The 12,854-nt window shown below is 42.2% G+C and overlaps 1 protein-coding gene across 1 annotated transcript in view; it reads right to left on the minus strand.

Annotated features, from left to right (window-relative positions):
* Positions 1-12,854, minus strand: part of NPSR1 (neuropeptide S receptor 1) — a 108,786-nt gene that overhangs the window by 54,048 nt on the left and 41,884 nt on the right. The window contains exon 9 of the mRNA XM_048950798.1: positions 6,395-6,682. Within this exon, the coding sequence (XP_048806755.1) occupies positions 6,395-6,541 (147 nt within the window). The 5' untranslated portion in view covers positions 6,542-6,682. The remainder of the gene's footprint in view (positions 1-6,394; positions 6,683-12,854) is intronic.

The following is a 12,854-nucleotide window of genomic DNA, read 5'->3' on the forward strand; positions in this document are numbered from 1 at the left end:
CTATGGACCTTGACTATTAATTAGGCGGTTACTCTTCAAACACCAATATCCCCAAGCAAATTTAACAAAGAAAGCTTCTCACCCCTCTCTGAGTCAAGCACAAGCTTCGAATTCAGCAGATGCATTTGTCATGCCCAATAGTTTTCCCATCTCCTGCACAGTGGCTGCTTTACTGTGATGATTTCTCACAGGATGACTGTGTTAGCCTTCCAGCACATGGCTGTGGGATATTCTGGCATCTGTTGTCACATGAGGCCTTCAACACATGTCAGAGATTCTGGCAACAGTCACATGTCCATGCATCTTCATTCCAGCATGGCTGGAAGGAGACCTAAGACCATGTTTTCTATTCTGCCAAACTTAGGAAGTAGTTTTGTAAGAGTTTGTATCTAGATGGTATTGTACTTAGAGTCTGTGAATGCTAATGTGTTCTACAGAGGAAAATCTAAAGTATTTTCTACTTTTTTGGTGCAAGGAAAACTATTCATTAGATCAGAATACTTTCCCATAGAAAGGAGTAATTATGTTACTAATATTATTTTCACTTCTAAAAATATAGCCATGCTCTGTTACCTTTTTTTGTGAATCCTCAGTTTTTAAAAATATATTTCTTAGCTCTCACTTCACCATCATGGCTGAGGCAGGGTCACTTCAATGGGCAGCATTTAATGAATGTAGATGTGACTGGGGTAGATGGGGATCAAAAAGATTTAAAGTTAATAACAAATGGTAAGAATTCAGTCTTACTGGCTGATAGTTCACATTCACCATTTTGTTGTGTTTTGGTAAATGGATAATAAACAGGGACAGTTCTATTCAGAGAGTGACCAACTGGGACATATAGGACAGGGGCAAATGCTTTTAAACCAAAGGAGGGAAAGTTTGGAGCAGATGTCTTGGGGAAGCAATTCACAGAGAGGATGGTGAGGTGCTGAAACAGGATTGCCCAGAAAAGTTGTGTATGCCCTGTTTCTGGAGCTGAACAAGACCAGGTTGGATGGGGCCATGGGCAACCTGACCTAGTTTTTGATCTAGTAGTTGGCAACCCTGCCTGCAGCAGGAGGGCTGGAACCTGGCGATCCTTGAGGTCCCTTTCAACCCAAGCCATTCTATAATTCTATGATTCTATTGAGTTATTTCAGGGTTGGTTTTCTTTCAATAAATGTATCATAGAAGATTCCAAGGAAGGAGTTAAACAGATTTCCCTAATTTTGATGTCATCAAGAATGATGTATTTTTCATTATGTATCTATTTTTCCTAGAATAATTTCAACAGGAAGAGATAACATTAGGTCACTCAATAGCCCATCCATAATTGCATGATTTTGAAAGGCCTATTAAAAGCTGTGAAACTGTTCCTTCTTAATCACAGAAAAGGGCAAGATGATTAAATGTGCCTAATCTGTGAAATTAAAACAGTTCATAGACTAGAGACATTTTAAGCATATTTACACTAGAGATTCAGACAGATCCAAACCCTACCTGTGGGTCACATGGACAACAGTCAGAGGTGTGAGGAATGCTGGTGTAAAACTGCCTGAATTGGTTGGCTCACAGCTTCTGCATGCTGGGCTATTACCAAGTTAGCTCCCTTCTGTGCTGCATTTAAGCTAGTAGATGAAGCCAGCTCATCCAAGAACAGCTTTGTTTCACGAGGTGGGCAGCTATTGCCTCCTCAGCATGGCAGCTCAGCTCTAGCAGCACTCCTTACAGCATACTGCAGTGCCTGTGTTCAGGAGTTCTTGACAATGTATTTGTGTAGACTTAATTCTCCTCCTCTCACTCCAATTAAAGATAGCAAAGTCACTTATGAATTATTTGGTTGGCTCATTTTCCTAAAACATACAATTGCATTTACAGAGATTACTCCAGAAATTTGACAGCACCCATTAATATTTTTCTGTTATGTATTCAGGGATGGGATGCTCTATGCGGCCTGAAAATCAGAGTGAGCAATAATAAAGGCAAATGCTTTCCAGGAGATAAAGAGACTCCTGCATTTGGCTGAAATCATAGGGACACAGATACTGACTTAAATAGGCTCTGAGGATACCTGGAGACAAACCCTCACTAGTTGACAGTTCTGCAAAGCTTGTCTGTGGAAACCTGCTCTCCTTGCATTGATCTTCTCAGTACTTTGGTGGAAGTGATAGGCCCTGACCTTTGCAATGAAGATTATATTCCATGGATGAGAAGCACATGGTTTTATATTTGTGGTTACACTAGCATGGTTCTACAGTCTCATTTATTATCTGAACTAGCTAGGCTACAACATGCAGGTACTGGCAATGCTATGGTGTTGGAGGACATCATAGCCACAGGTACACAGTTCTTCCTGGAAAAAAAAAACAAAACCAAACAAACTGGGAATCTTAACTATTCATGAATAATCATTTGTAGTGGATTTAACGTGCACAGTATTTTTCCTAACAGCTCTTATCCTTCACTACCACTGCTGGGGTGACGCTGCACAGCACAGGGACCACGACTGATGGAGCTGGAGTAAGGAAGTTATCAACATATAGACCTGTTGTTGGGGTTTCCACCTCGCAGCATGGGACAGGGGTTCCCAAAAACACTTGGGGGAGAGCGACAAAATTCTGTGCTGCTGCACAGATAAAGAAAACAAAATGAGAAAGTGCAACTAGATGGTGGAAGGGAGGTGGTTGAGTCACCATCCCTGGATGTGTTTAAAACTGTTTGGATGTGGTGCTCAGGGACATGATTTAGCAGAGGGTTGTTAGAGTTAGGGTAGGATGGTTAGGTTGGGGTTGGACTTGATCTTTGAGGTCTTTTCCAACCTGAGCAATTCTATGATTCCATGATTCTAAGGCAGGGAACACCACCTGTCATTCCTGCCAAAGAAGGAAGAATGCCTGGGACTTTTCAGTATTTGAGTGCTCTTACCTTTACACTACTGCATCAAAGTAGAGCATCCCATTGTCCAACAGCCACGTCATACATAAGAATCGAGCCCCACTGGAGTCTTTCTAACCTTGGAGCAGCTGGGGCTGCACAAAGGGAGGTGCATCTTCCAGCCTTCACAAAGATTCCAGCCTTGTTGGCTACAGGGACTTCTTACTCAGCTTGATGAACCTATTCTGAGATTTTGGCTTCTCCCCAGGCTCTCTAGGAAGGCTTGTGGATAGCACCTTATGTCTTAGGCCCCCATGAGTCAGGTAGGCAGAACTGAGAGACTCTGAAAGTAGAGAAAAGTAACAGGCATTCTGATAACGTTTTCTACAGCTCACTGTATTCAGCAAAGGGCATTTGACACACAGAGTCTTCTTACACAGAGACTAAATGCATGTGGAGGAGACTGTAAAGGGATGTAATGAGCTTTCCATTGGCCTGGGAGGTTGGAGCTGTGATTAATACCAATTTGCACATCTGTTATGAATTTGATGCCAGTACAGACAATAGAATTCCTTGCATTTGTGGTTCCAGACGGTGAGCTACCAGCATGCCTCATACAAAGGCCTCAGGCAGAGACACGGGCTCAGCTTTCAGCAATAGTTTGCCATGTGGAGGTTGGAACTAGAAGATCTTTAGCGTCCCCTTCAATGCAAGCCATTCTATGATCACAGAACCTGCAGGCGGGGACGAGCTGCTCTCTTTACCACAGAAAGCTCTGGCTCATCTCATGAACTACATGACACACCTGGTCCTGCCAAAAAGATGTGACAACAGCTTTGAGCCCATTGCACATGGAAGCAGCCTTACAGCAGACCTGGGGGTAAAGGCTCACATAGCAGCTGGCCAGGCAGCTATCAAAACGTCTAACAGAAGGGAAGAGCATGTTCCTCCACGTGGATGAAATGCTCCTTTTCCCAGCTCAAAAAAATAAAAGGAGGGAAGAAAAAAAAAAATTAACTGAACTGGCAAAATGTTTTTTAATTTGAATCAGCATGGGATTCAGTTATTATGTTCTGAAGAGGACTGGAAAGGAAAGAAATTCAAATTGTTCTGAAAGGGGGAGCAGGGAAGCTTTCACAACTCAGCCCATAATAGGACCTTTTTTTTGGCACTGAAACGCTCTGAGTGGCATTATTTTACTTTTGTCACATTGCCACCACAATATAACCCAGATATTACCTGGGGGTTGGTACAGGTAGTACTTCTGAAGCATGGGTGGAAAAGAAGAATACAGTATTCTCCTTTCATCCCATAGTTTGAGCAGTGTTTGAGACACCCTACAGAGCTGCCAGTGGATAAAACTGTTAGAAGTCATTTGTGTTGGAACTGCTCCATTTACTGCATGAGCATCACTCCTTGGTCCCCTTCTATTGGTTTAGATTGTTTTCCTATTAAATCCCTTAAGGTAGATAACACAATTCCATATTTCCCAATGAGAAATAGAAACACTTGCTTGTTTTGTGTTGGATGTACAACAATGTGGCAATCCCCCCCATGCCACAGACACAGCCCCACATCCACCCTGAGACTTCTGCTTCATGGCCACACAGGGGTCAACCTGCACTTGCATGGTGGCCTTTTGTCAATCTTCTTTAGTCAGCAACAGCTATAGCATGTTTGAAAATCCCAGTTAATGGCCAAAGCCCATTTGCAGCTGTATTTTGAGCACCAATTTCAAATGACATGGGTTTTTAATCCACTCAGCCTGTTCCAAGCTGACCTTCTATTTCTCTAGCTGCCAAACCAAAGCTTTGTGAAAAGAAAGGAGATCCTGGGCACCTTGCTGGAGCAGACATGGACATGGTCATCACACAGTGTGGATGGTGAAGCACAGGCAGCTCTGTCAGCACCTTCCACACGTGAAGCTCTCATTGAGAGCTGAAATGGCTGGCAGAGAGCCCTGCCTTGCATAGTAGGTGTCAGCAGGTGCATTATTCCTCCTTTCCTACAGCAGCAACACCAGCTGTCACTTGTCTCCCGAGTCAAAATATTTCCATGCCTATCAGTAGTCAGTAATTGATGTGAAATCAGTGAACCTCCTTGCAAAGTTCGTCCTATATTTGCCAAAGCTAGACATCAGGCAGCAGAGTGCAAGTCTAATGAGAAGCTCTCAGCTAATAAAATCAAGTTTCCTTCAGCAATGGACGAGCATGCATGACTATCCATAGTATCCTAATTATTGTAATTTACTCAATCTGCCCTATTAAGAAGCATTTTTCTGCCTGGGGACTTTCTAATCATGGAATTAATTTGTCATTTTTACCATTATAAAATATTGCTCCCATGACATTGTTCAGATTTACAGCCCTAAGTGTGGAGAGAAGAGAGGAGATAAGAAGAAAATTGTGAAAAAAGGTTTTGCTCCTCACTTCTCTACTTTCTGAAGAGCCTTTTAAGCGTCTAACATGGAGGAGGGGGGGGGGGGGGGGGAGGGGGGAAGAAGAAAGGACTGTTGTGTTAAAAGAAACTCCAGTTAATGAATTGTAGGACTACAGATCAACTTTTTCCATAGAAGAGGTGACTCCCTGTTATAATTCCACTGATTCCAGGGGCAATGTATCAGAGTACTAACAACCTCCTGGAAGTCAAAAGTGCATCTGAATACATCCCCTGATTTCCAACAGATTGCCATACGATGCGAGTGCCTGCATCTTTCCATCTGGAAGTGATCTGCTTGGTTCTGAGCTCCGGAGGGAAGGCGGGGTACTTCTTGTAGTAGCTCCTTTTAGTAACTTGAGCACAACTTGTACAGTGTGCCACTACAGCATCATAACACATGGCACGCAGCATAAAGCTGAGCAATGACAACAGACACGGAGAGCTGAAGCAAAGATGTAACTCAGCACCTCTTTCATCTGTTCTCTACCATCACATACTGTGAGGGTGATGTTTGTTTTGGGGAGATGAATGAATACACTTCTCACACCATTCAGCGGCTTTTAATCCTGAATCGTTTGCCTGCTACATTCTAACAATGATCCTGCATCCTCCTCACAAGTTTAAAAGAAAACCAAGCCAATTAACTAATTAGAGCTAATCCCTGTTGTTGTTGGTTAAACACACACACACACACACACACACACACACAAAGCCCTCTTGCTTGAGTGCAATGTTTGTTGCAGCTGGGAAATTGAAAAGAAATTCCTTGTGTCAAGAGATGGCTAATAAGAAATTACACAAAAGGTGTGTTAAACTACAACACACTTTTGATTAAAGATGCACGTATATCTGCAATGCCACTTTAGAAAAATATTACCACCCCCTCTTGTAAGGGAATACTATTGCTAAGATCTGCAAGTCTGAACTCCAAAACCTGCAACTCTGTTTTCCAGTTAAATGCCTCACATATACTGTCAGGTGCCTTCGCAGGGCAAATGCCACCTATATCTGGGATAAAACATTAATAATCCCAGCTGCCTGCTTGCAGAGGCACTGAGATGCACTAAAGCTTGTGAGAAAAGCAATGCACCAGCTGTACCTTAAAGGAGTAGTAAAAGGATTTCCACTCCTCTTCCTCCAGCACTTCGGTGAAAGTCACGGTGTCAGTGCAGGTGACAAAAGTGACATCCAGCCAGCCGGTGCCAGCCGGGGAGCTGCTGCTGGCTGCTGTGGGGCCAACCTCCATTGCCAGGCTCTGCTCCAGCTGCCTGGGCTCTTGTTTTCCTAGGAGTTAATGCAGCCAAGCCTCTCCTGTAAAAGCACAGCAGCAATACCAGCTTCTCACTGCTCCACCACTGGCTACCAGAGGCATCGGGCTTCAGTGCAGCTGAGTGATAAGAAAAAAAGCAAAGTGAAGGAAAAAAAAAAACAAAAAAAAACAACCCAAAAACCAACAAGCTAGCGTCGTCCCTTTGAGCTCTCCTTCAGTACAACTGACAACAGCCATCCGCATGCTCTTTCAGCAGCAGGACCAGCAGCTGGTAAGAAGTCAGCACATACAGAGGTGTTCATGTGCATTTCAGCCTGCCAGGCATCCACAGCTGCCACGTCTGTAAAAGCATAGACCTGAAGAGCAAGCATGCATTTAGCGCATCCAGAACTTGTCCAGCCTCATGGGCTGCTCTGCCTCAAGAGCAATACACTCCTAAGCAGAACTCAATCTGTTTTCACAGCTATGCCCTGTGCTGCTATGCTACCTGAACCACAGGTGTAGGTAGATTTAACCAAGTAGAGCCAAGTTCCCTGATCTGAAACAGTAGCCCAATAAATGTGCATTCTTATAAAACACTGAGGCAGTCAGCATTACCTTCAGGGATGGAGCCTGTGGGGATTAGAGAGACCTCTGGGTGTCACAGAATGTCCAGCCCCTGGCCTGGGCCAGCCAGGGGAAGATTCTGTTTCTGGCCCATAGAGGTGACTGGTACCATTCACGATGAGAAAGAATCAGTGCTAACCCATATGCATCAGTAATAGCTATTTAAACAACAGAAAATTGTGCATCCATTGGAATACAATCAGATAAAACATAGTTTTTCAGAACAACCATGTTGAGCTGAAATCAACAGGGAAAACAGTAACTTACATATTGATTGTGTGAAAGAGAGGAGGACATCTCTTTGAAGCCCGTCCTGAATGACTGCTCAGGTCAGCTCAGAACCTCTGCTCTGAGGCATTCAGGCAGCAACCAAGCTTCCTGAAAGCATCCCATCTCGCTGTCTCTTTTCTCCTCTCACCTTGTCCTCTCCTATTTGTGGAATAAGCTAAAACTTCTTGCATTGACTGGTTGGTGTTTTTTTTGTCTTTTTTTCCCCACAAGCATATCACAGGTGCCAAGAGGCTTCTCAGTAGTTCTTACACTCTTACACTGCCTCTGAATATTTCTTTGTTGCTGTCACTGCCCTGCTTTCTTGTTGGCTGCTTTGCTATGTTTTTTGTTGTTTGTTTATCTTGTATTTATTCTCAGAATCTTAGGCTATGGGCAGTCTGTGATACCTATATGTCTATAATTAGATTTCTATAATTAAACTAATTATTTAGGAAAAAAAACCTTATTTTTTAATCCTCTACAAAGGCGTGCTTGCTCTCTGAAATTTCCCTTTGGGTTTTCTCCCTCTCCCCTTGCCAGTATTAAGCAAGCTATTTGAATACCTCTGGAATGAATGGTGAAACAGCAGACTTTTCTGATTGAATCTCAAAAGCCTGTAGCAGGCAACATCAAATCCCAGCAATTCCTCTGTGCAGAATTGATTCCTACAGCTGACTTTGTTTTCCCCGGTCAGGACTTTCAGAAATCTCTAAGAATTTCAGCTTGAAGAGATTTAGGTAGCTTTACAAAGGGAGAAATTAAGTTTCCCCAGTGTTTTAACATAAAATACTCTCAAATTATTATTCTAACACATTTTTTCTAATGCATAACAAAACGCGATAGCGCTTTCTTAACCTAAGCTGTTTCTTTTAAGTCTCACTTTGGTAGCACACCACAGCATAAGCACGCTTCTCAAATAGGAAAGATCAAACAACTTTGAGATAATCCTTAAGCAAAGGGAATGGATTATATGCAAGAAGAACAGGGAGGGCTTCTTTAAGAAGCCGCTTCATTGGCCGTTCTCTTTACCTCGGACTCAGAAGCCACACAGAATTATATTTCTCAAATCTAGCTTTGAATCAGAGGACAAGAGAACTTGAGAGCACACAGTGGGGAAACATGCAGCACATCTTGACCCCACAGCTGCGCTGTGAGACAGAAAACAAAATCACTTCACCACTGTGCACCATGTTGATAATTTCCCCAGATTTGGCTGATATGAATCTTCTGATTTTTTATCTTGTTTAAAAGAAACAGGTACATCTGAACACACATCTGCTTAAAGCTCTCTATATATGTATATATACACACATATATATAATTTTTTACTGAGAATTTACTTTGGAGTTGACTTCTCTGCTTTTATTCAGCATCAAGAGAAAAGTGCCAAAATATTACCCAAATCTGTATCTAGTGTCCTTGGAAGAGGAAGGTCAGCCTGTTTATCTGGAGTATAACTGCATTTGCAGCCACCTTTTTTAGCCACACCAGATAGAGACAACATCAAGTTTCTAGATCTTTTAAGACATGAAGAAGTGAAAATGATCTTTTAGGATTTAACTTGTGAGTTCTAAAGTTAGAGGCTGGCAGCTGGAGTAGAAGAGACTTTCTTTTACACAGAAAAATTTCTGTTTGACTTTCCTTCGGAATCTGTGCAGACTCAATTTTGATACATTCAAAGACTTCATGGAATGAGATGCCAGATCTCTGTCTGCCTGGGCCCAGCCTGATCTCTGACCGGTCAGCAGCTATCGAGCTTTGGATTAAATCTCCAGACTGTCAGCATGTGGGTTCTTTCTACCAGTTGCACTTTTGGATGGAATCTTTTGCAAAAATCTGAACTTCACCCTCCGTAAAAAAGGGCACAAAAATCACAGTGATGAAATCACAGAAATCACGATGATGAGCACTTCACTCCTTTTCTATAGATAAATGAGCTTTAAAAGGACTTCTTTTTCATCTCCATTGCTGTTTGTGATCTAAATTCAAGGTGGTCCATTTTACGAAAAAAGATACTTGGCCATTTATCTGTATTTGCAAATACACTCTTGCAGAAGAATAAGCAATTCCTAAGGAAATGTCTTTGAGAAGAAGCAAGTGGATGAAGAAAGTGCATAGAAAAATGCTATTAAATCTGCAGACTATGTTAGTAGAACTGTCAGCACCATGGAATTTAAAATCTCTTCATTCTCTTCCCCTCAACATAACCACCAAGATAATCATGCATTTTGCAAGGTCTCGATTCTCCACTCTCTCCTTCTACTGTGCATTAAGATTGCTGTTCCGGGACAGAACCACAGGTAACTTTAACCAAGAAGAGCCAAGTTCCCTGGTCTGAAACAGTAGCCCAATAAATGTGCATTCCTATAGAATATTGAGGCAGTCAGCATCCTATCATTCACTGTACAACAGAGGAACACTCCTGCACTTTAGGAGCTGAGCGGCTAACTGTCACTAAATCCTGCCCTGATTTAAGAGCTGCTCCCCCATTGGAAGGCAGAGGCTGCCTGGAACTGACGAACCTCTTTCTTCCTCTGCAGGGGATGGAGAATAACCTAACGGCTAAGCCACAGGCTTGCAGTTCAGAGAAGATATGCTCCTTGCTCCTCTGCAAGTTCCCACCTGCCTTTGACTAAGCAACCCCTTCCCCATAACTATGAGCTCTGTCTATGGAATGCAGGTGGTGGGACATACTCACACAAAGCACTTGAAGAATCCAGCTATGTGCTTAACTATTGTTTTTGATAGAGCCTCTACAAATAGGGAGCTAACCCTCTGCTAAAGAGGACTGAGCCCTTGTTGGACGGGGTCCTGGGCAACCTGATCTAAATGTGCATGTTTGGTGGCCCTGCCAGGCAGGGGGGTTGGAACTACATGATACTTGAGGTCCCTTCCAACCCGGGTGATTCTGTGGTCCTTGAGTGCCCGATCCGAACCAATGAAATCAGAACCAAGCTCAAACTCCAAAGCAGGAGCAAGCAAGCCCATCACTGTATCTGAGTTGTTCATTTCAGAGCAAACTGCAGATCTGCACTGAATTTCTGTTGGATAGCAGATTTAAAGCAATACAGTTCTAGATGAAGTTTAAAATGAAAGTTTAAAACTTGGCAAAAAGCAACAAAAAAACCCCAAAACATTAGAACAAACTTTCAGACTACATCACCAACATAACTCTCAGCTCAAATGGTATTACAGAGGCTACAAAAAGAGGAATGGGACATCAAGGAAAATCAGACTAATCTATCAATGCTGCAAGCTTGGGAAAAGTCTGGCAAAAACCTCAATGAAGGGCAAAAAACTGGGGAACCTTCGTGCCCAGGAGGAGGAAGGAGAATAAAAGAATTTAAAATGCCTGCATTCCAGTTCTCATTTCTGTAGTAGCAGTTGTGTCTGAAGTAATGAATACACTCTGTCTTCTGGCGATGAGCAGCAGCCTGGAAGTGCAGATTTACAATGGAGGTGGAAAGCTGTTAGAAGCATTGCAGGACGTTTTATTGCCAATTACAATTTCATGGCAGGGTTATTATTTATTAAATATAGAAGCAGTCAGCTGAATTCTAACTGCTCCTAAGCTTATTTCCACTTATAAAACAGCTGAAGAAATTATGTAGAGATAGAGGAAAAAATCCTTCGCCATAGCAAGCGTGTTTCTCATGGCCTTCAAGTCTGCACACATGAACACACATGGAGAGTAAGAAAATAGACCACACTTCAGAGAGGGAATGGGCTATGCTCTATTTCCCTTTAACAATGCCCGAGGTGCACTAAACTGAACTTATTGCTGTCACTAACAGGCTAGTGGGGGACAATTTGAGCTGCATAAGTTCCTTGATCACCAAATCTCAGAGTTCAAAGCTCTCCTGAGAAGTACTTCACCCATGGCTCTCCACTCCAAAAGGAGCATGCAGACAGAATGAAATTTGATCACAAATGGAATCTGTCCCACAGCAGACCTGCATGGTACTGGCCACAATATACAACACACTGAACAAATAAAACCATTTGGTTGTCATAGAATCATAAAGGCTGCAAAAAGACCACTATATCATCTAGTCCAACCACCAGCCCACCACTGGCATTTACACTAAACATGTCCCTCAGTGCCGTACTTACACTTTTCATGAACAGCTCCAGGGATGGTGACTCTACCACCTACATAGGAAGATTATTCCAATTTCTCACCACTATGAGAAGAAATTGTTTCCAAAATCCAATCTCCTAGTTCTGATCCAATGAAGAAAGAGGAGCAAAACAAAACAGCTCACCACAGTACTTTGAAGACAGAAAGGATGTTCAGAGAAGCCAAGCCAAAGAAATATACAAAATTCAGCAACTGTCAGAAGATGTTGGAAATACTTGATGTAAATACTCACACTCCCTGGTGACTGGACATTCAGCAAGTTGTGACTGGGTCAATCAACTCAGCCCATTATCTTTGTCCCTACATTTAAAGAGATTTCCATAACTAATTAACCTTACTGGCATTTCAAAAAGATGCACACAGTCTTGTATATTTTATGCTAGTGACTCTGTTCACCACTTTAAGTATATCATAACACAAATGTTCGACAGATGTCAGAATGGGCACAATCACTCATCTAACCACATTGTTCGACCTGCAGTGAGTTATGGGCAGGCTGTGCCAGGTCCTCGTGGAAATGAATGGGGTCAACACTTCTCAGCTCACAGATTGCACATAAGCATATGAGCTGCTGATCTGGCTTTCCGGTGCTGCCTGGGGGTAAGCTATTGATTTCTTCATATGTTCACGATGAAATTCTTATATGTATAAGCAGAGCTGATTTTCTGTTTATTTAGTCAGATAAAAAATTTCAAGTCTGTGTCCAAATATACCCCTGAATAAGGCTGTCTTGTTCTTGTAATAAAGCTAGATAGAGTAAAATGCTAAGTATCCACATGGAGTGAAAAAAGTATTCAGCGCTTAATAGTGGAATGAGCAAAATGGCACATACAAAACATGATTTGTTTGTCATCAGAAACAAACATGGGATCATCATGGGATGTGTTGCTTCCTGTTGCCCAAAACCATGTTTTCAGCATTTCTAAAAGGGCTAAAACTGTTCAAGAGTTCTTTGGTTCCTCTCTTTGGAACAGCAAGAAGTTTTGAAAAAGAATTTTCATTGCTATGCATCCACATACATACCAAATTAGGGAGAGACTAAATGAAGGAAAAGCAAACTAACTCTGCACTTAAAGCATTCATCATTCTTTGTAACACAATTTGCTTTAGGAGAATATGATGCTTTCTGTGGTTATGAAGATGCAAAACGATTCTAGTCTTTATATGAACTGCTGCTTGGGGATTAGAGGAGGATTTAATATCTTTCTCAAAGAAAGGATTAATTAAAGTGTCTCCTCTTTGGGAAGGTGATGAGCAAAACAATACATTGAG

Source organism: Lagopus muta, chromosome 7 (genome assembly GCF_023343835.1).
Source record: "Lagopus muta isolate bLagMut1 chromosome 7, bLagMut1 primary, whole genome shotgun sequence".
Lineage (NCBI taxonomy): Eukaryota > Metazoa > Chordata > Aves > Galliformes > Phasianidae > Lagopus > Lagopus muta.